The sequence below is a fragment of the Pogoniulus pusillus genome, chromosome 39 (genome assembly GCF_015220805.1).
Source record: "Pogoniulus pusillus isolate bPogPus1 chromosome 39, bPogPus1.pri, whole genome shotgun sequence".
In the NCBI taxonomy this organism is placed as follows: domain Eukaryota; kingdom Metazoa; phylum Chordata; class Aves; order Piciformes; family Lybiidae; genus Pogoniulus; species Pogoniulus pusillus.
In genome coordinates, this window is record NC_087302.1 from 4,149,375 (window position 1) to 4,177,149 (window position 27,775).

Here is a 27,775-nt window from a genome sequence, read left to right on the forward strand (position 1 = left end):
TCAAGACTGCTTCTCCAAGAGGGCTGGACTGTGCTGGTGTAACACCACCAGAGTTAAATTGTCTCTCAGTAACACAATCATTGAATATCTCTTGAAAGAAAAAAACCTTTCTCCCTGCAGAAAAAGACAAAAGATGTTTGTTTTTTACAGCAGAAAAGATGCAGGCTGCTTCATTGCTGCAGAAGTTCTCAAGCCTCAAGGCAAAGCTGAGTGCACACAGCCCTTTCCCAAGCATTTCCTGGAATGCCAGCTTTGATCAGGATTAGTCCTTTCTTTTCATCTCTCCTTGCAAAGCACAGGAAGCAGAAGAGCAGAAGGGTTTTCCAAAAGTCACAGAGAGGAGGGAAAAACAAAACCACCAACAACAGCACAAAAAAAAGACTTCCCTGATACCATTTGACTGCAATCAGTGCAGACTCAGTTACTGCAACACCAACCAAAACTCCTGTGAAGTCTTCCAAACCAAGCAGGGAAGAGACTGGAGCCTCACAGCTCCCATTAAGGCGTTTGCATAAACATTCCCAACCTGGGTTCTTCCAGACAAAAAAAACAACTCAATCAAAAAGGAGGACTTTGCAAGACAAAAAAAAAAAGGCATTTTCTGAGGAGGGGAGGGAAGGGCAGAAACTGATGATTGTTGTCACCTTCCTGGAATTAGAAACTTGCTCATTTACAAAAGGTGGTTAAAGAGAAGTGTCCCAACTTTTCCCTTGCTTGCCAAGATGTCCTTTCCAGCAGTTCGTGTGCTATGTCTTCTGGAGGTCAGGGGAAAATGGGCCAGGGGTTGAAGGTCCATCCAGTCCAGACAGAGTAAAGGGGCCATGACTGTTCAGCACTGAAGGAAACTGAGAGACAAAACAAAGCAATGGTTAGGGAAGAGTGTCCAGAGAAGGGTGACAAAGCTGGTGAAAGGCCTGCAACACAAACCCTATGAGGAGAGGCTGAGGGAGCTGGGGGGGTGCAGCCTGCAGCAGAGGAGGCTCAGGGCAGAGCTCATTGCTGTCTGCAGCTGCCTGCAGGGAGGCTGTAGCCAGGTGGGGTTGGGCTCTGCTGCCAGGCAGCCAGGGACAGAAGAAGGGGACACAGCCTGAAGCTGTGCCAGGGCAGGTCTAGGCTGGATGTTAGGAGGAAGTTCTTGGCAGAGTGATTGGCACTGGAATGGGCTGCCCAGGGAGGTGGTGGAGTCTGTGTGCCTGGAGGTGTTGAATCCAAGCCTGGCTGGGGCACTTAGTGCCATGGTGTGGTTGGTTGGGCAGGGCTGGGTGCTAGGTTGGACTGGCTGAGCTTGGAGCTCTCTTCCAACCTGCTTGATTCTGTGATTCTATTCTATGGATGTCCCTGATGACTGCAGGGGGACTGGGCTGGATGACCTCTGAAGGCCCCTTCTGGCCCAGACCATTCTATGACCTTCAAACACCTCCAGGCATGGTGACTCCACCACCTCCCTGGAAACTACCCTTCAGGTAGCTGCAGAGAGTCATAAGGTCTCCTCTACCTCTCCTCCTCTCCAGGCTGAACCACTGCAGCTCCCTCAGCCTCTCCTCATAAGCCTTTCCCTCCAGCCCCCTCTCCAGCCTCATCACTAAAGTCTCTCCTCATAAAACTCCACAAAACACACCAAAAAAAAAAAACCCAAACCACCAAACTTTCCAAGAACCTTCTTGGTCTCCTCCAAGGAACTGACTTTTAAATGCCATAGACTGCAGCAACCCAGCTGCTACCTCCAGTGTCACCAGGAGGTCCCCAGTCTGTGACCTCTGCTCATGTCCTGAACTAAGAAGTGACTTCAACTCAGGCTTGTTGGGAAATGGTGGCCTAAATTGTTCCTCTGTTAATTATCAGCTATTTATAGAGGGGAAGAAAAAGCAAGCCAGGGAGTTTTCAGCACTGCTTGTTTATTCCCTGTCCTCGTGGTACATGGGAGCTGCTTCCTTCATCTCCATGGAGATGCCAGATAGAAACCCAAAAGACAACTACTTACATTTCACCCTTTGCTTCAGCAATGAGGCAATAAATTGTGGTTATTCCAATTCCAAAGTGGAAGATAAAGGAAGAGTTTGAGTAATTCAAACTACAGGTTTAATGGAAGAGATTTTTCTTGGGTTTTTTTTCTGGGGGGGGCTGGGAATTTCCAAGCAAGAAAGGACAACAGAAAAGAGAGAGAGATGAGAAAGAGCTGAGCTGCACACTGCCAGAGAAACTGCAAACACAACCTTGCTGCTTACTGCTGCTGAGATTCATCCGATGACTTTCAACTGCTAAATGATTAAACCAAGCAACAGAGCAACAAAATTCAAGCTTTCAGGAAAATCACAGAATGGCTCAGGTTGGAAGGCAGCTCAGAGATCATCTCCTCCAACCTCCCTGCTAGCATGGAGGCCTCTCAAGTAGATTTGGCTGCTCAAAGCCTCACTCAACCTGGGCTTGAACAACTCCAAGCAGGAGGCAGCCACAACCTCCTGGGTAGCTATTTCAGAGTCTCAGCACCCTCCTGCTGAGTAACTCCTTCCTCAGCTCCATTCTAACCCTGCTCTGCCTCAGCTCCAAACCATTTCCCCTTGGTCTGTCACTAGACACCCTCAGGAAAAGTCTCTCTGCAGCATTCCTGCAGGATCCCTTCAGCTATTGAAAGGCAGCTCTGAGGTCTTTCTGGAGTCTTCCCTTCTCCAGGCTGCACACCCCCAGCTCCCTCAGCCTGTCCTCACAGCAGAGCTGCTCCAGCCCTTGGATCATCTTTGTGGCTTCCTTTGGACTCACTCCAGCAGCTCTGTGTCCTTCTTATACTGGGAACACCAGAACTGGAGGCAAGATTTAAGGTGGGGGTCTCACAAGAGCAGAGTAAAGGGGCAGAATCTCCTCTCTTGCTCTGTCACAAAGTTCTACAGGAAGCACAGACCCAAAAAGGGGGGTGAGGGGGGAAATTAATCTCTAAGTACATAAACTGTTACTAATTCAGACCATTTCTGGAACATCAACATTTACAACATGCTTAACCAAAACTGGGTAAACACTACAATTAAAGCTCTCAAAAGCCTAACACAGGGGTTAGAAAAGAGAAAAGATCACTGTTTTGTCTCTCTCTCAGCTATTTGCCTTCATTCTGGCAGATCAACTGAGGAAGGTTCTGAAAAGCATGGAGAGATTGGCTAAAGTTGCTGGAACTTACCTGAAAGAGTGTGTTAGCACCTTGCAACCTTGCAGGACTGAGAGGAGCAACTGGGCTGAGGGTACTCCAGAAATGGATACTGGAGAGCAAAGGGCTTGGGGTCAGCAAGATGGGAGTCTGCAAAACACAAGAAGATGGTGAGCAGGGTGAAAGCAGCACTGGGAGTAACACAGAGCACATGAAAATCCAGCCACAAGCATCTCGGCTGCTACAGCTGCAGAGGGTTGGGTTCACATTCCAGGAACTACCATTCCCTCCTCCCACCTCCTCCTCCCTCCAAACCTCACCACACAGCAGCAGCCATCCAGCTGTACTTCCCCTTTTGCTGAGCCATTGGCCTCTTGTCCCATTCACTGCCAAATCCCACTGGAACCTAGAGCCCAGCAGCTCCTCCTGCAGCTTAGCTCACAGCACCTCTGAGTGGCTTGGGAAAGCTCAGCCTCTGAGCTTAGAGAGAGCAAACCACGGGGTACACACAGAGGCTGGGTGACACTGGCACTGTAAGCCTCAACAAATGACATTTACACCCAGCTTTTGGGTACTGTGCCCACTTCTGGGCACTTTGGTTCAAGGGAACTGCTGGAGAGAGGACAGTGAAAGGCTTCAAAGGTACTGTGATGATTGATAGGGCTGGGTGCCAGGTTGGACTGGATGAGCTTGGAGGTCTCTTCCAACCTGCTTGATTCTATGAGGAGAGGCTGAGAGAATGTGGGCTGGTTAGCCTGGAGAGAAGACTGAGGAGGGATCTGATCAATGCTGATCAGTACTTAAAGGATGGGTAGCAGGAAGATGGGGCTGGGCTCCTTTCAGTGCTGCCCAGGGACAGGACAAGGGACAACAGGCACAAACCTGAACATCTGAAGTTCCATCTAAAGGTGAGGAGGAACTTCTTTAATTTAAGGGTGGTAGAGCCCTGGAACAAGCTGCCCAGAGAGGTTGTGGAGTCTCCATCTCTGGAGACATTCAAAACCCACCTGGACATGTTCCTGTGTGACCTTCTCTGGGTGACTCTGCCTTAGCAGGGGGGGTTGGACTGAATGATCTCCAGAAGACCCTTTCCAATCCCTACCACTTGAATATTTCAGATGTTTCAAGCTCAACAGGCAAACATCCCAAAGGCTGCCAAAAAGAGCAACTCCAACTGATTTTCCCCTCCGCTGTCTTCAGCCATTTCAGTTTTCAACCAGCAGCTTCCCCACACTTGCAGCAGTTTATGACAGGAAAGAGATAAAATATATGGAGAACATTTGAACAGGAGAGTTGGACTCAGTTCTCTCCCAAATTTTCCATGAGGCATAAAAGCTTTCCTTTCCCACACAAAGATAACAACCACATTAAGCAGCTGTTCTTACTGCTGCTAAGTCTCAATGCTCTGGCCTGAAGTCAATGCCCATTGAAATCAAACTAAACAATCAAAGCTGCTCAACAGACACCTCCATGGGTCTTTCATTTTCAAGTCTTTCCAGAATCAGCCTGAAGGACAAAGGCAAAGTTTAGAGGTTTGGAAATAATTTACCATCACCTTGGCAAGATCTACAGAGGATCCTGCTGGTGCTGGTTTGGGTTCTGCCTCCACACGCTGCCACTGTGCAGACAAGCAGAGCTGAGATACCACCTGGGCACACTTTGGGGTGGAAGCTAAACACTGACTGTGAGGAAAATTAATTCAGTTGCATAAAAATGACGTTGGGTAAAAGTTATGTTGCATAAAACCCAAAACAAACAAGGAAAAAAAAAGGCAGCAGAGGGAGTGACATCCTGAGTTTCAGAGCTCCAAATACAATCTACTGCTTCATTGGCAACTTCCTTTCCTGTTTTAAAATGTAACAGAACTACTATTGTTAGCAAACAGAAAAAAAGCAAAACAGGACAACAAAACACAACTCAACTGGAAGGGAATGGAGGTTACCTGAGAGAAAAGTGCTGGAGTAAGAGAAGCAGTTGGGAGAGAAGGGCTGAGAATCCCCAGTGGGCTTGGATCGCTGCCTGTAATGACCAGAGTAGGAGCCAACTCCAGCCCTTTGGGTTTTTTGGATCTGGAGAGGTGATTGGCAAATTCCTTCTCCAGCACAGATGAATCCTGCTCTTTGGGCTCTGGGGATTGATGCTGAAGGCTCTGAGCCTGCTCCAGCTGCTGAGAAGCCACAGACTCGATGTCTGTGTCAATGTCCAGATCAGGATTGGAGCTCAGGGGAGGCGATGGGGGTGTGGAAGGGACTTGCAGAGCAGGAGAAACTGAGGATATGGGTGGAGTTGGGGTGAAGCTGGTGGTTAAGTTTGGCAAAGGTGCTGGAGCTTCAGGAACAGTTAACTTGGGGAGCACAAGGGTCTCCAGGGTCTGCAGAGTTTCATCTGATCCCATGGGAAGAGAGGGTGCGGTTGAAGTGGCAGAAGCAGTGGAAGTAGCAGCGATCGCTGAAGTGGTAGAGACCAGGGGGACAGAGGAAGGCTTTTTGGAGGGCATGGTGACAAACTTGATGACAGAGGGGGTTGGATCCTGAGCAGGTTTCTTCTCTGTCAGTTTCTCAGCTGGATTCTCAATCTTGATGGACCTGAAGAGTTTGACGCTGGAAGAGTTGAGGGAGTTGAGGGTGAAGGAGGAGTACAAGCCTGAGTGGATGTAGTCATTGCGGCTGGAGGACTTTGCACAGGACTGAGACTTCTCCTTCCCACAGTTTTCCACATCCTTTGGAGCACTGCTGACTTCTGCAAAGCCACTCATTTCAGGGTCTCCTTCTATCCTGCCCACCACCAGTGGATCCATGTTTAAAATCTCTGGATAAGAAACAAACTTGTAGACAAACTTCTTACCATTCACTTTCTTAATGATATTCTGTGGGGTAAAAAGAAGACAGAAATAGCTTTAGACCTTCTTCAGATTCATTTTCTTCCTACAAACACTGCCTAAAATAGGCTGAGGAAACAGATAGTCTGTAAGCTCTCATCAGGAATGGTTTCTTTTACTTCCCTTTTCAAAACCACACCACATCCTTCCAACTGACTTTATCCTGTGTCCAGTTCTGGAGCCCCTATTACAGGAGGGATGTGGAAGATGCTGGAGTGTGTCCAGAGCAGGGCCAGGAGGATGCTCAGAGGGCTGCAGCAGCTCTGCTGTGAGCACAGGCTGAAAGAGTTGGGGCTGTGCAGGCTGGAGCAGAGGAGGCTCCCAGGGGACCTTCTGGTGGCCTGCCAGGATCTGAAGGGGGCTCCAAAAAAGCTCGGAAGGGATTTTTTACGCTGTCAGGGAGTGGCAGGAGTGGGGGGAATGGAGCAAAGCTGGAGGTGGGGAGAGTGAGGCTGGAGGTGAGGAGGAAGCTGTTGAGCAGGAGCGTGGTGAGAGGCTGGAATGGGTTGCCCAGGGAGGGGGTTGAGGCCCCATGGCTGGAGGTGTTTGAGGCCAGGCTGGCTGAGGCTGTGTGCAGCCTGCTCTAGGGTAGGGTGTCCCTGGGCATGGCAGGGGGGTTGGAACTGGCTGCTCCTTGTGGTTTCTTCCAACCCTGACAGATTCTATGATCCTCCCAGAGCAGCATTTCCAGAGCTCACAGACAGAATGGTGCAAAAGGGGATCTCAATCTGACCTTAAAAATACTAACAACAGCCTTAAAACTGTTTCATGTATCTTAAAACATCAGCAAAGAAGGAAGGAAAAAAAAATCCCCCACTACCTTCCATCAACAATCACTGTCCTGGGTACATTAAGAGTAACCTAACAGGAGAACCTGGCAGAATAGCAGCTTAGAGGTTTGAGAGTTAATATTTCAAATCAACTCCACCTTTGCTCTTAAGATGATGATAATAAAAGAAAAGAAAGCAGCTGAACTAGTCAGCAGAACACAGGCTAATCAGCTATTTCAATACCACAAAACAGCAGCTGTCAAACTTGTTTTTCTCCTCAGCAAAATGCCAGGCACAGTTTGGAGCTAAGAAGATTCTTTCTTTATTGGACAATCATCACTATTGAGGAGATTGCACAGGGCCAAGTAAGATTTGTGCTCCCTGATAACAAACCCCAAGCAAAAGACCACCTGCTACCAACTGGCAGGCTCCTCGGGAGCTTTATTTTCTCTCTTACACCCCCACAAGAAGAATCCCAGGGTAAACAGTTGATTGAAATGAAGGCAGGAGTCCCACACCGGCATTCTAGCTCCACTTTTGGACACCAGCTATGAAAGGCTCTCCCAAATTATGAGGAGATATCATCTACATGAGAGGAGCATCTTCCTCTGCTGGACTAAACCTGTTGGCCACACAAAAAGGACAATTCTGAATGCATGGAGAGAAAGCAAAACACTTTCTTTAGTGCTGCTTCTCCAAGAATCTTCCTTTTGATCTCCCTTTACAGAGACAACTGCAGAAGAGATCTTGTGATGCCACAAGATTCACCATCTCCTCCTCATCAGCATCCTGTTGCTGATTTTAACCCTTGCAAGGGTTCCTATTTTGGAGAAGAGAATTAGTGTTCCAAGATTGGTATCAACAAAAGGCTTTTAACCCCTGCAAGGGTTCATACTCTGGAGATGAGGATTAGTGTTCAAAGATTGCTATCAGCAACAGGTTTTTAACCCTTGCAAGGGTTTCTGTTTTGGAGATGAGGATTAGTGTTCAAAGATTGCCATCAGCAACAGGTTTTTAACCCTTGCAAGAGTTTCTGTTTTGGAGATGAGGATTAGTGCTCAAAGGTTGCCATCATCAAAAGGTTTTTAACACCTGCAAGGACTCATGGTTTGGAGAAGAGAATTAGTGTCCAAAGATTCCCATCAGCAAAAGGTCTTTAACCCTTGCAATGGTTTCTGTTTTGGAGAGGAGGATTAGTGTCTAAAGACTGGTATCAACAAAAGGCTTTTAACCCCTGCAAGGGTTCATATTCTGGAGATGAGGATTAGTGTTCAAAGATTGCTATCAGCCAAAGGTTTTTAACCCTTGCAAGGGTTCCTGTTTGGGAGATGAGGATTAGTGTCTAAAGATTAGTATCCACAAAAGGTTTTTAACCCCTGCAAGGGCTCATATTTTGGAGAAGACAATTAGTGTGCAAGGACTGCCATCAACAAAAGGTTTTTAACTCTTGCAAGGGTTCATATTTTGGAGAAGACAATTAGTGTGCAAGGACTGCCATCAGCAAAAGGTTTTTAACTCTTGCAAGGGCTCATACTTTGAAGAAGACAATTAGCGTTCAAAGATTGCCATCAGCAAAAGGTTTTTAACCCCTGCAAGGGCTCATACTTTGAAGAAGACAATTAGTGTGCAAGGACTGCCATCAGCAAAAGGTTTTTAACCCCTGCAAGGGCTCATACTTTGAAGAAGACAATTAGTGTGCAAGGACTGCCATCAGCAAAAGGTTTTTAACCCCTGCAAGGGCTCATACTTTGAAGAAGACAATTAGTGTTCAAAGATTGCCATCAGCAAAAGGTTTTTAACTCTTGCAAGGGTTCATATTTTGGAGAAGACAATTAGTGTGCAAGGACTGCCATCAGCAAAAGGTTTTTAACTCTTGCAAGGGTTCATACTTTGGAGAAGACAATTAGTGTGCAAGGACTGCCATCAGCAAAAGGTTTTTAACTCTTGCAAGGGTTCATATTTTGGAGAAGACAATTAGTGTGCAAGGACTGCCATCAGCAAAAGGTTTTTAACTCTTGCAAGGGTTCATACTTTGGAGAAGACAATTAGTGTGCAAGGACTGCCATCAGCAAAAGGTTTTTAACCCCTGCAAGGGCTCATACTTTGAAGAAGACAATTAGTGTGCAAGGACTGCCATCAGCAAAAGGTTTTTAACCCCTGCAAGGGCTCCTATTTTGGAGAAGACAATTAGTGTGCAAGGACTGCCATCAGCAAAAGGTTTTTAACTCTTTCAAGGGTTCACATTTTGGAAATGAGGATTAGTGTTCAAAGACTGCAAAGGTTTTTAACCCTTGCAGTGGCCCCTATTTTGGAGATGAGGATTAGTGTTCCAAGACTGGTATTAGCAAAGGCATAAACCAGAGGGAACATTTTGCACAAAGCTGGCTAAAAACCTTCTACAATAACCACTGGGGAAGAAATGCAGCCCGAGGAAGGGATAAAAAACCCCCTCTAAAGCTAACCTAGCACACCTTGCTCAATGCTGGGAGGACAGGAGTGACACCTGTCCCCTTGAAGAGAATGGAAAAAGAAACAAAGCTGATTAAGGTGGATAAAGGATTGGAGGTGGATTTAGAGATGTTGTTACCTTCACATAATAGTATCTGAGAGCACGGCTGAGTTTATCATAGTTCATACTGGGCTTGTTCTTGCGGATTCCCCAGAGCCTGGCCACCTCCTCTGCCTGCAGCAGTTTGAACTCCCCGTCGTTGGAGGTCCAACAGATGATATTCTTGTTCTGAGGCTCTTGGAGGAGTTGGAGGAGGAACTGCCACAGAGTGATAGCACTGTCCATAGCAGTAAGCTGCAATTCAGAAAGGCAGATAACAAGCAATGGATTAAGCGCCAGGCATTTTCTTCCTCTACCCTAGAAGGGGGTAATGGAGCAGAGATGTTCTTTCCAGAGCCACCAAGAGTAAAAATTATTAGTCACCAGTCGTGAAAGATGTTCCCTGCAGAACAGAGAGGCTGAGAGCCAACTGCTGTCGTCTCCTCCCACATGTCAGTACTTTTCACATGGGTTATATTTAGCCTCATTTAACTAAATCAGGTCACTTTGGGTAAGTTGCAATGAGTCACCCTCCCCAAAAAACAAATTTAACTTAAATCATAATAAAATGATAGAATCAAGCAGGTTAGGAGAGAGCTCCAAGCTCAGCCAGCCCAACCTAGCACCCAGCCCTGCCCAACCAACCACACCATGGCACTAAGTGCCCCAGCCAGGCTTGGCTTCAACACCTCCAGCCACGGCCACTCCACCACCTCCCTGGGCAGCCCATTTCAGTGCCAATCACTCTCTCTGACAACAACTTCCTCCTCACATCCAGCCTAGACCTGTCCTGGCACAGCTTCAGGCTGTGTCCCCTTCTTCTGGCCCTGGCTGCCTGGCAGCAGAGCCCAACCCCACCTGGCTACAGCCTCCCTGCAGGCAGCTGCAGGCAGCAATGAGCTCTGCCCTGAGCCTCCTCTGCTGCAGGCTGCACACCCCCAGCTCCCTCAGCTTCTCCTCACAGGGCTCTGCTCCAGGCCCCTCAACAGCTTCATCACCCTTCTCTGGACAGTTCTGTCTTCACTCACTCTGAGAAACAGCTCAGGTGAAAATGAAGCCACCCACTCAGCTCCTCCTTCCTTTACCAATATCCACCTCCAGCCTCAGCATCTTTGACCAAAACAGAGGTCAGCTGCAGAAGCTCCATGAAGATACCACTGCAGACTAACTCAATTTTCCCTTCAAGTCACATTTCTACCACCTCTTGGTAAGCAAAACCTCTCCACCAAACCCCAGCCTCCTCTCTTCCCAACCTCCTTTCCTCTTCTAGATTTCATCCTTGTCTTTCCTGAGTCAGTAAACATGGAAGTAAACAAAATGACTTCAAATGATGTGAAAGATTCTTCACAGTGAGGGTGGGGAGACACTGGAGCAGGTTGCTCAGGGAGGCTGTGGATGCTCCCACCCTGGAGGTGTTCAAGGCCAGGATGGATGAGACCTTGAGCAACCCAGGCTAGTGGGAGAAGTCCCAGCTCATGGCAGAGGGGTTGGAACTGGATGATCTCTGAGGTCCCTTCCAACCGAAACCATTCCATGAATCTGTGAAATGCTGCTTTTGCTTTGCTCTTCATCCCTGCTGTGCCTTACCTACATCATTTAAGCTGAGACTCTCTAGGACTGATATATTCCAGCTGATTCCTGCACTTTATAAACTCATAGAATCCTTAAGGTTGGAAAAGACCTTTAAGATCATCAAGCCCAACCATAACCCAATGACTATGACCATCTACAGCACCACATCTATAGCTTCTTGAACACCTCCAGGGACAGGGACTCCACCAGCTCCCTTGGCAGTCTGTTCCACTGCCTGCCCACTCCTGCAGTGCAGATTTTTTTCCTAATATCCAACCTAAACCTCTCCTGGCACAACTTAAGCCCATTTCTGCTTGCCCTCTCACCTGATTTTCAGGCACTGAAGCTGTCAATGGTTAACTCCCTCAAGGCCAGACACAGCAGCACAGGGGATCACAAAATCATAGAATCAGACAGGTTGGAAGAGAGCTCCAAGCTCAGCCAGCACAACCTAGCACCCAGCCCTGCCCAACCAACCAGACCATGGCACTAAGTGCCCCAGCCAGGCTTGGCTGCAACACTTCCAGCCATGGCCACTCCACCACCTCCCTGGGCAGCCCATTCCAATGCCAATCACTCTCTCTGACAACAACTTCCTAACAACACCCAGCCTAGACCTGCCCTGGCACAGCTTCAGCCTCTGTCCCCTTCTTCTGTTGCTGCTTGCCTGGCAGCAGAGCCCAACTCCACCTGGCTACAGCCTCCCTGCAGGCAGCTGCAGGCAGCAATGAGCTCTGCCCTGAGCCTCCTCTGCTGCAGGCTGCACCCCCCCAGCTCCCTCAGCCTCTCCTCACAGGGCTCTGCTCCAGGCCCCTCCCCAGCCTTGCTGCCCTTCTCCAAACACCTTCCAGCACCTCAACAGCTCTCTGCAATGGAGGAGCCCAGAACTGGACACAGCACTGCAGGGGTGGCCTGAGCAGTGCTGAGCACAGGGGCACAAGAACCTCCCTTGTCCTGCTGCCCACACTGCTCCTGAGCCAGCCCAGGATGCCATTGGCTCTGCTGCCCACCTGGGCACTGCTGTCTCACCTTCAGCTCCTCTCTCCCAGCACCCCCAGGGCCCTCTCTGCCTGGCTGCTCTCAGCCACTCTGGCCCCAGCCTGTAGTGCTGCTTGGGGCTGCTGTGGCCAAAGTGTAGAACCCTGCACTTGGCCTTGTTCAGTCTCATCCCCTTGGCCTCTGCCCACCCATGCAGCCTGGCCAGGTCCCTCTGCAGGGCTCTCCTACCTTCCACCAGCTCCACAGCTGCTCCTAGCTTGGTGTCATCTGCAAACTGACTGAAATGTTTCTCCTTGACCTATCTGACTACACCAAACAGACATTCTGAAGCAGAAGATTAAGAAACCTGCCTGCACAGGGGAAGTATCAGATACACTCTGAATTAAACCAGATCAAACTCTATTATTCAGTATCCTACATGGATTCTCTTATTCCAGAAGAGAAAAGCTTCTCTTAGCAGAGAAGCCCTTCAACAGCTGTTGTTCTTCAACAGCTTCCAATGAAAGCAAACCAAACCCAGCCACTCTAGAGTAAGATCTATCATGAGGAACTGCACTGAAGATGTTTTGGTATCTGTCAGCTGCTGGATTCCTCTCTTCTTTCCCACACAGCCAAGGCAAAACTCGAGTGGATGCAGAGGTTTCCATCTCAGTGAGCTCAAAGCTCGAGAGACCAAACACTACTCATAGCCAAAGCTCCAGAGCAGACACTCTGGGCTGCAGCTTAAGCAGTGTGGCCAGCAGATGGAGAGAGGTGATTCTGCCACTCTGACCTGCTAAGACCCCACCTGGACTGCTGTGTCCAGCTATGGGACCCCCAACACAAGACAGAGGAGGCCACAAAGATGATCATAGGGCTGGAGCACCTCTGCTACAGGGACAGAGTTGGGGCTGTTCAGCCTGGAGAAGAGAAGGCTCCAAGGACACCTTAAGAGCCACATTTCAGTACTTGAAAGGGACCTACAGGAGGGCTGGGAAGGGCTCCCCAGAGAAGCTGTGGAGTTTGCTTCTCTGGAGAATTCCAAGACCTGTCTGGATGTGTTCCCGGGTGACCTGTGCTAGACTGTGAGGTCCTGCTCTGGCAGGGGAGTTGGACTGGATGATTTCTTTGGGTCCCTTCCAACCCCTGACATCCTGTGTGCCTGTGACTTGTAGCAATATGACAAGGGACAAGGGTTTGAAACTGGAGCAGGGGAGATTTATGTTGGACATCAGGAGGAAGCTCTTCACACTACAAGACACTGGCCAGAGATGTGGTGGAAGCTGCATCCTTGCAGCCATCCAGAATCAGCCTTGCTGTGACCCTGAGCAACTTCCTCTAGTTAGAGGTGTCCCTGCTGACTGTAGGGGGAGGTTGCACAAGATGACCTTTGAGGATCTCTTCCAACTCAATGCACTCTGTGAATCACAGAATTGGCAGGGTTGCAAGAGACCTCTAAGATCATCTAGTTCCAACCCCCCTGCCAATGGGCAGGGACACCTCACACTAGATCAGAATCCCTGAACTTAAGGACCCAAACTTGCACTGCTTGAATCCAAGCAGAGAGAGGGATAAGTTTAAGATTCAGCTGGACCTTGCCAGTTCCTCTTGATTACCAAAGCCTTTTATTCCAATCTCATTACTGCCCAGCACTTAGCCAGCCCTATATAAGGAAGAGAACAGTCTAGATGTCAGAGCTTCAGCATTTACTCAGCCTTGTAAAAGGATTACTGCTGACAGCTCACAGGACTACACATTCTTATTTAAATAAGGTGCCCTCCGGCAGGTACTTTTTTGGGCAGAGCCCATCAGTTGCACTTCACTTCTTTTGAAGGCTCCCTGCCCAATGGCAGGCTCACAGCTCCCTTCTTGCCTTGATCCAAGCAGTTAAATTGCTGCAATTAAAAGCAACCATCTCAAAGGGCAGGACACCCACACCACCTCGTTATGCTGGCCTTAGGTGCTTTCCTTCTTAATTACTGGGTGCATGCAACTCCCTGCTTGCCCATATTAATTGCTTGGTACTCTAAGAAACTATCAGCTGCTGAAGGAGGTGCTTGGAGACTCTACCCACTCTGCACCAGTGGGAACCACATGAAAACTCACCCAGGAGTTCTCCTCTGACCTGTATTCATATTTGCCAGTAACACTTCATAGAATCACAGAACTGTTTTGGTTGGAAAAGAGCTCCAAGCTCATGGAGTCCAACCAGCAACCCAACACCACCATGGCCACTAAACCATTTCTGAGCACCTCCAGGGATAATGACTCCATCACCTCCCTGGGCAGCCTGTTCCAATCCCTGACCACTCTTGCAGTCAAGAAGTTTTCCCTAACATCCAACCTAAAGCTCCCCTGGCGCAACCTGAGGTCATTTCCTCTCATTCTATCACCTCATACTAGGCAGAAAAGACCAACTCCCACCTGGTTCCAACCTCCTTTCAGGGAGCAATGAGGTCTCCCCTCAGCCTTCTGTTCCCCACACTGAACACCCCCAGCTCCCTCACCTGCTACTACTCCCCAGCCCTGTTCTCCAACCCCTTCCCCAGTCTTGTTGCCCTTCTCTAGCCCCACTCCAGCCCTTCAATGTCCTCGGAGGAGCCAAAATCTGCACCCAGTATTCAAACTGTGACCTCAGAGGGGCACAAATCACTTCCCTACTCCTGCTGCCCACACCATTCTGATCCTGATCCAAGCTTGGCTGCTGGTAGATGTACCTAGTGAGAAATCAGATGCCAGGCATGCTGCAGAGCATCACAAAGCAGAACCTCATTATCCTGTCGTGATGATGCACATGCACGGGGTGTTGTGTAGACAGAAGGGCTCAGTTCCCCCATTCTGCAGAGCTGTCAATACCACTGATGTGTTAACAGGGAAAGAACAGGGGTGGAGGGAGAGGGGGGGAATGAAAAAATAAATCAAGCTGAGTGATTATTCCCACACTGCATTTATCTACAGCACTCTCCAAAGCCAGCAGCAGCTCTGCACCGAGCAGTGCTGACTGATGCAACGGGAGGCAACCGCAGCAGAGTTAGATTAGCAGCAGGGGTTTGGAGTGGCAAAGGATTTGAGAGCAGCAGCAGGATTTGAGATTAGGAACACAATTTTGGAGTGGCAAAGGATTTGAGTAGCAGCAGGGTTTGAGATTAGGAACACAATTTTGGAGTGGCAAAGAATTTGAGTAGCAGCAGGGATTGAGATTAGCAGTAGGGTTTTGGAGTGGCAAAGGATTTGAGTAGCAGCAGGGTTTGAGATTAGGAACACAATTTTGGAGCGGCAAAGGATTTGAGTAGCAGCAGGGTTTGAGATTAGCAGTAGGGTTTTGGAGTAGCAAAGAATTTGAGAGTAGTAGGAGGGTTTTGGAGTGGCAAAGAATCTGAGATTAGTAGCAGGATTTGAGATTAGCAGTAGGGTTTTGCAGTGGCAAAGAATGTGAGTAGCAGCAGGGTTTGAGATTAGGAACAGAATTTTGGAGTGGCAAAGAATTTGAGTAGCAGTAGGGTTTTGGAGTGGCAAAGAATTTGAGAGTAGTAGCAGAGTTTGAGATTAGGAACAGGATTTTGGAGTGGCAAAGAACTTGAGTAGCAGTAGGGTTTTGGAGTGGCAAAGAATTTGAGTAGCAGCAGGATTTGAGATTAGCAGCAGGATTTTGGAGTGGCAAAGGATTTGAGAGCAGCAGCAGGATTTGAGATTAGCAGCAGGATTTTGGAGTGGAAAAGAACTTGAGAGTAGCAGCAGGGTTTGAGATTAGGAACAGAATTTTGGAGTGGCAAAGAACTTGAGTAGCAGCAGGATTTTGGAGTGGCAAAGAATTTGAGAGCAGCAGGAGGATTTGAGATTAGGAACAGAACTTTGGAGTGGCAAAGAATTTGAGAGCAGCAGCAGGATTTGATATTAGGAACAGAATTTTGGAGTGGCAAAGGATTTGAGAGTAGCAGGATTTTGGAGTGGCAAAGAATTTGAGTAGCAGTAGGATTTTGGAGTGGCAAGGAATTTGAGATTAGGATCAGAATGTTAGGTTAGCAGTAGGGTTTTCAAGTGGCAAAGAATTTGAGATTAGCAGCAGGATTTGAGACTAGCAGCAGGGTTTTGGAGTGGCAAAGAATTTGGGAGTAGCAGCAGAATCTGAGATTAGCAGCAGAATTTTGGTGTCTGACCCTTCTTGTGGCCTGCCAGGATCTGAAGGGGGATCCAAAAAAGCTGAGGAGGGACTTTTGAGGCTGTGAGGGAGTGGCAGGAGTGGGGGGAATGGAGCAAAGCTGGAGGTGGGGAGAGTGAGGCTGGAGGTGAGGAGGAAGTTGTGGAGCAGCAGAGCGGTGAGAGCCTGGAGTGGGTTGCCCAGGGAGGTGGTTGAGGCCCCATGGCTGGAGGTGTTTGAGGCCAGGCTGGCTGAGGCTGTGTGCAGCCTGCTCTAGGGTAGGGTGTCCCTGGGCATGGCAGGGGGATTGGCACTGGCTGCTCCTTGTGGTCCCTTCCAACCTTGACTGATTCTATGAAAAGCTTTTGCTTGGGGGAGGGGAGGGAACTTTTCCCCTCCTCCTCTAATTTCCACACAGACTACATCCCAGCATTTAAATTGTTGTTTCACCTTGCTGGGATCTCAATGCTCCCCAACAGTCAAATATCTTTGAGACACAGTCTGGTGGCCATGGAGGTGTTGACTCTAAGGTTGGATTGATGATCTTAAGAGGTCTTTTCCAACAGCAATGATTCTCCAATTCCAACACATGGGTTACTTTGACAGGGTCCCCATGGGTGTGGAGAACTTGCACCCAGTAGCTCAAAGAGAATAAAGCATCTGGGTCAGGCCTCAGCCTGCTGGTGTTGGACTTCTTGGGATTAAGTTGGAGATGCCCAGAGCTGACAGATCAGCATTCTGGCAGCACAATGTCCAGGGACACACAGGGAATGACCAAAAGGATCAACAACATAAGACTCCATTTACACAATCTCCTTTCCTAGTGATGAGCTCTGTTGTGAGGAGCATTTAGCAGAGGAAATGAGTTCATGCTGCCCAAATCCCAAACACTGCAGCTTTCCAGCTGGAAGGCTTCTTCTCCCAGACTGTAGGGGAGTGTTGGATTGATCAAGTTACTACTGAAGTCTCTGGCATTTCATAGAATCCAGCATGGTGGGGGTTGGAAGGGACCTCTGGAGATCATCCACTCCAACCCCCCTGCTAAAGCAGGGCACCCATAGCAGCTTGCTCAGGATCACAATGGTCGGGGGGGGTGGAATCTCTGCAGGGAAGGAGACTCCACAGCCTCTCTGGGCAGTCTGCTCCAGGGATCCAACACCCTCAATGCCAAAGGAGCTCTCCCCCTGTTCAGGTGGAACCTCCTGGGTTCCAGTTGGTGCCCACTGCCCCTTGTCCTGTCACTGGGCACCACTGACAAGAGCCCAGCCCCATCCTCTTGCACCCCAAGCCTTTAGCTCTTGCTGAGCACTGATTATAGAATCAACCAGGTTGGAAGAGACCTCCAAGCTCAGCCAGCCCAACCTAGCACCCAGCCCTATCCAGTCAACCAGACCATAGCACTAAGTGCCTCACAGATCCCCTCTGGGTCTGCTCTTCCCCAGGCTCAACAGCCTCAGAGCCCTCATCCTTTCCTCCTCACAGGGATGCTCCAGGCCCCTCAGCATCTCAGTAGCCTTCAATGGACTCTCTCTAGTAGTTCCCTTTCAGGTTGCCAGGATTCCACCCATCATTTAAAGGACACCCTCAGCACTCTCTGCTTTAAGAAACCATCTCTTAGAGACATTAACAGCAGGGTAGAGAAGTTTTACTTATTCCTTGGCTGTCACAGAACAGGAGAGAGCACTTTGGAATGGCTAACAGATGGGTTATGTTGCACAGGAGAGAAGGAATGTCCCTCTTTATCACGAAGCAGATGGAGAGATCCCCCCCAGACAGAGGGGAAAGGTCAGAAAACAACTCCCAAACTGGTGCACAGGTGGATCTGGCCCCTTCTGGGTGCAGAAGTAGGCTGTAACTGGGAAAGGAGGAGACAACATTGCATGATGAGTCAAAGACACCTCACTGAGCTGTTTTTATTAAAGCTGCTTTGATATGGCACAAGAACACATCAAAGGACTGTTGCTTCTTCAGGAAAGAGCTGAATCCAAACAACATCACACAAGATGTAACATTAAAACCAGCACAGGCAAGAAGAGCACTTCTCTTTGTTTGAGAGCAGCCAACTAACATGTTAAAAAGGTTCTGCCTTCTTCAGCACCTGGGGGCAGAGGGTGGCTGATGCCTTTCATGAGCCTTTTACCTTGCAACCACAGAAGGGGGCTGAGCAGCAGCTCAAGCTCCTTATGCCACACACACTGTGCTAAGGTCTCCAGCTGCCCTGATCGTTGGAGAGGCTCCATTCAGGGCCAGGTACTCCAAAGCATCCCCCTCCTGCAGTGACCCTGGAAGGAATTCAGGAGATCCTTTTTGTCCTGTTCATTCAGAGACAGAGCAACCACCAAGTGGCCTACAGAAAGCTGGGGAGGGATTTTTTAGGCTGTCAGGGAGTGATAGGACTGGGGGAAGTGGAACACAGCTGGAGGTGGGGAGATTCAGACTGGACATCAGGAGAAAGTTCATCAGCATGAGGGTGCTGAGACCCTGGAAGGGGTTGCCCAGGGAGTTGGAGGAAGCCTCATCCCTGGAGGTGTTTAAGGCCAGGCTGGATGAATCTCTGGACAGCCTGCTCTAGGGTAGGATGTCCCTGGGCACGGCAGGGGGGTTGGAACTGGCTAATCTTTGTGGTGCCTTCCAACCTTGACTGATTCTATGATTCAGACATGTTGCAGGCCCAACAGAAACTGAGCCCAAAGAAACAGAGATGAGGACAGGAAGCCACAGTCCTATTCTACACTAACCATGATCTGTAAACAGCATTTCGAGCTCACTCAAAGCTACGTTTTCCTTTCCTGAGAAGGCAGCAATCTCCCAGCACAGCTCCCCACCAGCATAAAACGCTGAGCACTTTGATTGCTGCTTCTTCCAGCTGAATACACCAATCACGACAAGCACCCCACTGCAAATCATCTTTGTGCTGAAGCTTAATTTCCTTTTAAAGAGTCTGTGGAGAAAGAAAAAGGTCTTATTTGAAGAGACAATGAAGGAATTAGGCAGAGAAGCACAAAACTGCTGCTTACGCCACCAGCCCCTTCAACTCCTGCACCATTTGAGCAGGAGGGAAAAAATAGTTGCTAGAGGCAGAGGGCAGTTATACTTTGTAATGAGCATGCTAAAATAGAGCACTATTATTGTCTTGAGATCTTCTCTGACGCCTACAGATGACCCTTGAAGTATACTGAGGAGCTGACAGAATTTGGCTGCAGTTCCCTGAGCACAAGGCGCAGCAAACTTGAGCTTTCTCAGCTCGCTGCAGCTCCGTCGGAGGTTGCTGCAGCTTTGTTTGAGGCCTTGAGTTAAGAACCAAGACTAAAAAGCCAGGAACAGCAGATAGGGATCTCTTCCGGTGACTTCTCCTCCTGCCACGACCTGCTCCACGCAATCTGTTTGATTACAGAGCCCCAAGGCTTTGCATCTCCCGGGGAAGGAGGGTGTGCAATCACTGGGTGGCACAGCAGAACAGAGACTGGGTTAGGAAGTGGCATGTGGGCACCTCTCCTTGGCCAGCAGCTACACCTCCTATCAGAAAACAACCCCCTTGGTGCTCAGAAAGCAGAGGGATACCTCACCACATCCCCAGCAAGGCCAACAGCCAAGGTGGTGGCAAAGGAAGGGTTGTGGGGATGGTGTCTGTCCTAACCCCCACCCTCAAAGGCTTCTGGCAGATTTCCTGTGCTTTGACTCAACACCAAGAACAGCTCAAATCATCTTTAGCCTCGATTTGTTCCAACAGCCTCTTATAAAGCATCTGCAGCTTGATGACTTCTGCAGATGGGGACTGGATAAAGCAGGCAGGGCTACAGCCTCATCAGAAGCCACAAAGCGTGGTGCAGAGGAAAAGAAAAGCTGGCACACAGGCACCGTGCAGCTAGGACAGAAATCAATGCCACCACTATTTAAGTGGCATGGTTCCACCTGCCCAGGTGTTTACAGAAGTGACATCTCCGAAGCTGACCCTGGAAGCAGCACAGAGCAAAAGCAAACACAAAGGGTGACACAGAAACCTCTGCTCAGATCAGAAACGCTTCATTAAAGGCAGCAGAAGTAACTCAGATGTGGTCCTGGGGACCTCGTGGGGCAGCAGATTATCTTTACAGCACAGATTCACTGCTTGCCCTGGGTTGGAAGGGACCCTCTAAGGTCATCTTGTCCAAGCCACTCATCAGGGACACCTCCAACCAGATCAGGCTGGAATGTTCTCCCAGGATGGGGCCTCGACCACATCCCCAAGCAACCTTTGCCAGCATCTCACCACCCTCACTGTGCAGAGCTTCTCCCTGATGTCCAACCTAAATCTCCTCTGCTTCAGTTTCAAACCATTGCTCCTCATCCAACCACCACCACAACACTCCAGGAGAGCCAGACTTGCCCTGAGTACCACACATGAGCATCCCAGCACATGTCCAAAGTCAAACTGCTTCGACTGCCCTGTCCAAACCCATTCCCATGGCTTCTTCCTAGTTTAAGATGGCTCTGGGGTGTGTGATCAGAAGGAAACTGCAGAGCAGAACTCCTGCAGCATTGTGCAATCAATATTCCAGGGGATGTGAGGCCTTGGTGGCTGTTCCAGGAAAACAAAACAACAAAGTAACTTGGGTTGAAGGAGGTTTTTGGAGGTCACAGACCCAACTCCTTGTTCAAAAGGGGGTTAACTTCAAAGCTAGCTCAAGCTTTTCAGTGCCTTTGTGCAGGCAACTAAAGAAATAAATAAAGGGGGAGCCTGTTCCTTTTATTTCAATATGGGGACAAAGATGTAGGGCTGCTGCTGAAGGATCTAATTAAGTGGTGATCAACACACAATCATTAAATATCCCATCACTAACAAACTTTTCCCAAGCAAATTCCCAATCAGGTTCCTGGGTCTAAACTAACACCTTCAGAACATTATCACTGTGATTCACTTTTAGCCTCCTGCCCAACGTGGGTAAAACCCAACCCAAATCCACCCTCCTCAGAGTACCAACATCCAGCCACTGGCACATGCTGGTGTGGTGGGAAGCATGGGAGGGTATTTAGTCCTCTTCCAAGACACACAGAGCCTTGTAAAAGTACATTAACTGTTATCACTATCAACTTTTATAGCTCTAACACCTTCAGAACATTATCACTGTGATTCACTTTTAGCCTCCTGCCCAATGTGGGCAAAACCCAAACCAAATCCACTCTCTTCAGGGTACCAGCATCCAGCCACTGGCACATGCTGGTGTGGTGGGAAGCATGGGAGGGTACTTAGTCCTCTTCCAGGATGCACAGAGCCTTGTAAAAGCACTTTAACTGTCATCACTATCAACTACTATCAACTTCTGTAGCTCTAACACCTTCAGAACATCATCACTGTGATTCACTTTTAGCCTCCTGCCCAACGTGGGTAAAACTCAACCCAAATCCACCCTCCTCAGGGTATCAACATCCAGCCACTGGCACATGCTGGTGTGGTGGGAAGCATGGGAGGGAACACAGAGCCTTGTAAAAGCACTTTAACTGCTACCACTATCAACTTCTGTAGCTTGCAGGTGGACTACTAGCCCAAAGCAGGCAGATGACCAGCCCAAAGCAGGCAGACTACCAGCCCAAAGCCTGTTCTTGTTCTGCATGGTAAATCAAAGTTACTACTCACAAGAAATCAAACTGCAGATGCAGGCTTCTCCATCTGCAACACACCATTAAAAAGATTCCAGAGGCTGGCAGCTTTCCAAGGAATCATTAACTGAAACCTTCTCTAATAAATACTAAAACGAGGAAAAAGGGATGTGAGAGGGTAAGGAACAAAGAGAAACACCTCAGACTTCAATAAATTCAGGTCTTCCCTTTGGCTCTGGCATTCCCTGCACCTTTGTTTCCAAAGTGGTCAGGAAAATCAGCTTGTTCTGAAGGAGAAGTTGTGGTTATCGAGGCAGGAAGCTCCTTGGAAGGAAATGCCGGAGGATGTCCTCATGATAAGAGCAGCTCCAGAGTTTTCATTGCCTAATCCCACGCCAAGCTTGACTGCTTTATTTACTTAAAGCAAGTGCTGCAATAAATTTTGGGGGTTTCTTGGCTCAAAAGAAAAAAAAAATCACTTAATTCACATGAAATGAAGGTGCTAAAAAATATCTAGGGGGGGGTTAAGCGAATTGTTTCAGCTTTTAAGTTCCTCTTGTCCCTGCCTGTGGTGAGGGTTTGGAACTAGATGAGCTTTGAGGTCCCTTCCAACCTAAACCATTCTATGATTCTACTGCACCCAGTTGTGAAGCCCCTGGGACAAGAGGGCTGTGGAGATGCTGGAGAGTGTCCAGAGCAGGGCCAGGAGGATGCTCAGAGGCTGCAGCAGCTCTGCTGTGAGCACAGACTGAAAGAGCTGGGGCTGTGCAGGCTGGAGCAGAGGAGGCTCCCAGGGGACCTTCGTGTGGCCTTTCAGCATCTGAAGGGGATACAAAAAAGCTGGGGAGGGACTTTTGAGGCTGTGAGGGGGTGGCAGGAGTGGGGGGAATGGAGCAAAGGTGGAGGTGGGGAGAGTGAGGCTGGAGGTGAGGAGGAAGTTGTGGAGCAGGAGAGTGGTGAGAGGCTGGAATGGGTTGCCCAGGGAGGTGGTTGAGGCCCCATGGCTGGAGGTGTTTGAGGCCAGGCTGGCTGAGGCTGTGTGCAGCCTGCTCTAGGGTAGGGTGTCCCTGGGCATGGCAGGGGGGGTTGGAACAGGCTGATCCCTTCCCATCCTGACTGATTCTATGATTTCCTCTTCTTTTTTGTTAGTATTTTCTAATCTTTTCAACTTTTCAGCATGAGCAAACAAGCGAGGAAGGAGAACAGCAGCAGCAGGATTCCATCACGCTTATGGCTGAAGACTCAAGCTGCTGGAAGCAGAGACAAAAGTCCTGACAGAGACACAAGGGTGCTTGCTTTGTTACCCGAGATGGCTTTGACAAGCACACTCTGACACTGAAAACCTTAAGTCTGTTTGAACACAGTCAATAAGCAACTTCAAAGCACAGTCCACATTACTTCCTCCAGCTGCTCCAATCACTCTGATCCTCCCTCCCTGGCTAAGGAGGACTGACATCCCACAGTAGCTGCTTTTAGGGACTGTAAACCTCATTTGCCTGCTTTTCTGTGCTTTGATTCATAGAATGGTGTGGGTTGGAAGGGACCTTAAAGATCAGTCAGTTTCAAGCCCTCTGCCGTAGGCTGGGACATCTTCCACCAACCCAGGCTGCTCAAAGCCTCATCCAACCTAGCTCTGAACACCTCCAGGAAGGAAGCATCCACAGCTTCTCTGGGTAAGCTGTTCCAGTGTCTCCCCAGCCTCACTGTCAAGAATTTCTTCCTCATTCCCAGTCTAAATCTGCCCTCCTCGAGCTTCCATCCACTCCCTCTTGTCCAGATGTGATAAGAGATTCCCTTTTCTATTTCTCTTTTTATAATCATAGAATGGTTTAGCTTGCAAAGGACCCCAAAACTCAGCTGCCATAGGCAGAGACACCTCCCACTAGAACAGGGCACTCAAAGCCTCATCCAACCTGGTGCTGAACACCTCCAGGGAAACCTGTGCCAGTGTCTCCCCAGCCTCACTATCAAGTCATCTCTAGTCAATATCTGCCCTCCTCAAGCTTCAATGCACTCCCTCTCTTTTCCAGATGCAATGAGAATTTCCCTTTTCTATTTGTCTCTTTATGAAGAGACCCAAAAAGAACAGAGGAAGACTTAAGAGCAAGGAAGAGAACAGCAAGCTTCAAAAGCGCAAGCTCCTTGATCAGTTCCTTGCTGACACTGATGTGATTGTTTCCAAGCCATAAAAATACCTATTTCCCTGGAAGATCCTCTCTAAGGAGGAAGCAAATGTAATCTACTTATCTGCCACCACAATGGGTTGAGGGGAATGTTTACCAACAGCAGATTAAGTGAGCTTCAACCAGGCACAATGTGCCCTGCTGAAAGTAAAAGCAGCCTTGGCGAAAGGGCAAAGCGAGGGGGGTCAGATCCCTGGCATCACATCACAGGAGTAAAACTCCCTGCCCCAAAAGGGTAAAATGCTTTCTGTAGATCCCAATTTGATGAAAAGGAAGTCTCATTTAAGAAGGAGGGGGGGAGAGGAAAAAAAAAAAAACCCAAGGTTTTCCTTGAATAATGTTTAGAATACACTCAGCCTGGTTGCTATGACGATGGAACAACTCTTCTCTACAAGCAGGCACTGAGACCCTAAAAATAAACAGGCTGATCAAAAAATTTAAATATATATCTCTAGAAATTAAATTTAAATCAAAATAAAATCAAAATCAGCTTTATCAAGCAGGTTGTGCCTGGTGCAGGGCTCCTGTTTGTTCTGAATATGATGAAGATAAAGAAGAAGAGGATGCTCAGAGGGCTGCAGCAGCTCTGCTGTGAGCACAGCCTGAAAGAGTTGGGGCTGTGCAGGCTGGAGCAGAGGAGGCTCCCAGGGGACCTTCTTGTGGCCTGCCAGCATCTGAAGGGGGCTACAAGAAAGCTGTGGAGGGACTTTTGAGGCTGTGAGGGAGTGGCAGGAGTGGGGGGAATAGAGCAAAGGTGGAGGTGGGGAGAGTGAGGCTGGAGGTGAGGAGGAAGTTGTTGAGCAGGAGAGTGGTGAGAGGCTGGAATGGGTTGCCCAGGGAGGGGGTTGAGGCCCCATGGCTGGAGGTGTTTGAGGCCAGGCTGGCTGAGGCTGTGTGCAGCCTGCTCTAGGGTAGGGTGTCCCTGGGCATGGCAGGGGGGGTTGGAACTGGCTGCTCCTTGTGCTCCCTTCCAACCCTGCCTGATTCTATGAAATGAAATGAAACCTGACTGCCAGCCACTGGAGCATCCCAGATCCTGGAGGTAAGGGGTGGCCCATGGATAGTCCTGTACTGCTGCCAGGCAGGAGCTGATTCTACGACTCCAAATGCTAATGAGTGGATTCTGCCCCCACCGAGCAGAGCAATCGCCTCCAAAAACCATTCCTGCATCTCTCAAGAGCCTGCTACTTAAAAAACACAACCACCAGCACGAAGCCAGAACCTTGGATTCCATCTCCCCTCCCGCCCCAGGCAGCTGCACAATGGGGATTAGGAGAAGTCTGTCTGTGAAAATAAAAGGTAAGCAGTGTGGAATTAAAGCCCAGGCACAGGTATGTGTGCGTGTGGGGATATGCATGCAGACAAAATCATAAAGAGCCTGCATTTGCATAGCTTCTCCACAGCCCTACTGATGTGGGTAGGAATCCTCCCATTTCACACGGAGAGAAGGACACAAGGATCCAAAGGGAAAAGAAACAACAAACCCCAAGACAAGGAGCAGAGGGAGGAAAGGGGGAAAAACACACAGGAGAGGGAGGAAAGGGGGGAAAAACACACAGGAGAGGGAGGAAAGGGGGGAAAAACACACAGGAGAGGGAGGAAAGGGGGGAAAAACACACAGGAGAGGGAGGAAAGGGGGGAAAAACACACAGGAGAGGGAGGAAAGGGGGGAAAAACACACAGGAGAGGGAGGAAAGGGGGGAAAAACACCAAGAGAGGGAGGAAAGGGGAAAAAAACACACAAGAGAGGGAGGAAAGGGGGGGAAAAACACACAAGAGAGGGAGGAAAGGGGGGGAAAAACACACAAGAGAGGGAGGAAAGGGGGGGAAACCACACAGGAGAGGGAGGAAAGGGGGGGAAACCACACAAGAGAGTGAGGAAAGGGGAAAAAACACAGGAGAGGGAGGAAAGGGGGGGGAAAAACGCACAGGAGAGGGAGGAAAGGGGGAAAAACACACAGGAGAGGGAGGAAATGGGAAAAAACATACAGGAGAGGAAGGAAATGGGAAAAAAACACAGGAGAGGGAGGAAAGGGGGGGGAAAAACGCACAGGAGAGGGAGGAAAGGGGGAAAAACACACAGGAGAGGGAGGAAAGGGGGGAAAAACACACAGGAGAGGGAGGAAAGGGGGGAAAAACACCAAGAGAGGGAGGAAAGGGGAAAAAAACACACAAGAGAGGGAGGAAAGGGGGGGAAAAACACACAAGAGAGGGAGGAAAGGGGGGGAAAAACACACAAGAGAGGGAGGAAAGGGGGGGAAACCACACAGGAGAGGGAGGAAAGGGGGGGAAACCACACAAGAGAGTGAGGAAAGGGGAAAAAACACAGGAGAGGGAGGAAAGGGGGGGGAAAAACGCACAGGAGAGGGAGGAAAGGGGGAAAAACACACAGGAGAGGGAGGAAATGGGAAAAAACATACAGGAGAGGAAGGAAATGGGAAAAAAACACAGGAGAGGGAGGAAAGGGGAAAAAACAAAACAACAGAGGGAGGAAAGGGAAAAATACACACGAGAGAGAGGAAAGGGGAATTAAAAAACAAAACAGAAGGAGGAAGGGGAAAAAAAAACAAACAAAACAACAGGGGGAGGAAAGGGGGAAAAAACCAAAACAACAGAGGGAGGAAAGAGGAAAGAAACACACAACAGAGGGAGGAAAGGAAAAAGGAACACACAACAGAGGGAGGAAAGGAAAAAGGAACACAACAGAGGGAGGAAAGGAAAAAGGAACAAAACAGAGGGAGGAAAGGAAAAAGGAACACAACAGAGGGAGGAAAGGAAAAAGGAACAACACAAGAAAGGGAAAAAATACACAGAAGAGTGAGGAAAGGAAAAAACAACAGAGGAAAGGGGGAAAAAAAGCCCAACACAGTGAGGAAAGGGGAAAAAACCCCAACGAAACAACAAACCCCTAACCGCTTGATCCCTGCCTCTCATCTCCCAGCGGCATAGAGAGGAGGCTCAGCCAGCATCCAGCGGTACCAGCTGGAAGGGAACTCCTCCAGGCAAAGCCTCCTGCCCGGCACAGCTCGGCCTGAGCAACCCAAACCCGATCGAGGGGTCCTGGGGAAGGCTTCTCCCTTCTCTCCTCCAGCCGTACGCCAAGAGCGGCTCCAGCAGGGCACAAGGGCACGGGGCACGGCCCTGGGGCACTCCGCGGTCCCGGGGCGCGTTCGCTCCCTTTCCAAAGCCACTGTCGGTTCCCGGCTCCCTGACACGAGCCGAGCCCCGCACTCACACCGACCCCCGCACACAAACGCACACCCCCAACCGGCCACGGTGAGGTCCCGCAGCACCGCCAAAAGGAGCCCCCAAGGCGGTAACTTCCCGGGGATGTCGCCAGTCCCCTCCGAGATCGCTGCCTCCGGCCCGCGTCCCGTTCCTCCCCTCCCCGGGCCTCCACAGCCCCCGCAGGGTCCCCTCCGCTTCCTCCCCCGCGCAGAAGGGAGTCCGCTCGTTCCCGGCCCGGAAGACACCGCGCTGTGCCCGGGCCGCCGCGGGCCGGCCGTACGGCCCCACTCACCGAGGAGGAACCCCGCCGGTACTCGGGCGTCGCAGTCCCGTCGCGGCGGGCAGGTGTTGAGAGCGGCTCCCCCGCCGCCCTTCATGGCCGGGCGCCCCCTCGGTGGGCCGGGCGCCAGGCTCCCATCCCGGGCGGGGGGAGCCAGGCGAGCAGCGAAGGGCAGCGGCGCGGAGGCGGCGGCCGGGGCGGGGGGAGGGGGGGACAGAGCGGCGGCGGCGGTGCGTTACATGGCGGGACGCGGCGCGCCAGCCCCTGCCCCGCGGAGCCTCCGCGGCCGCCGTACCCACGCTTCCGCAGCAGCGCCAGGCGGGCGCGCTCGGCGGCCAATCCCCGCGCAGATCGCCGACCCCGCTGGCCAATGGGGCGCTGGTGCCCGCCCCCCGCTCGCAAAGCCCGCTGGGAGGTGTAGTGCGCAGGGCCTAGCGCCCGCAGCCATGTGCCAGCGGCCCGGCCCCGCCGCTCGGCTCGGCCTAACGGG

At 50.0% G+C, this 27,775-nt stretch overlaps 2 protein-coding genes across 2 annotated transcripts in view; one reads left to right on the forward strand and one right to left on the reverse strand.

Moving 5' to 3' along the window:
* MFSD4A (major facilitator superfamily domain containing 4A) overlaps positions 1 to 27,775 on the forward strand; it is a 98,962-nt gene that overhangs the window by 45,844 nt on the left and 25,343 nt on the right. The window lies entirely within an intron of this gene.
* On the reverse strand, positions 559 to 27,562 carry ELK4 (ETS transcription factor ELK4). The gene is made up of 5 exons (XM_064173773.1): positions 27,298 to 27,562; positions 9,369 to 9,584; positions 5,076 to 5,999; positions 3,167 to 3,283; positions 559 to 845 (listed from the first exon to the last, which is right to left on the reverse strand). Exons 2-5 carry the CDS (start codon positions 9,573 to 9,575, stop codon positions 747 to 749), a joined length of 1,347 nt encoding a protein of 448 aa, XP_064029843.1. The 5' UTR covers positions 9,576 to 9,584; positions 27,298 to 27,562; the 3' UTR covers positions 559 to 746.

Bases quoted from the DNA above. Each gene is read 5' to 3' on its own strand.
- ELK4 (XM_064173773.1), bottom strand. From the start codon at position 9,575: ATGGACAGTGCTATCACTCTGTGGCAGTTCCTCCTCCAACTCCTCCAA. The intron at 6,000-9,368 runs GTAACAACATCT...TTTACCCCACAG, and splicing joins TCAGATACTATTATGTGAAG to AATATCATTAAGAAAGTGAA. The intron at 3,284-5,075 runs GTAACCTCCATT...TGTGTTTTGCAG, and splicing joins CTCCAGCACTTTTCTCTCAG to ACTCCCATCTTGCTGACCCC.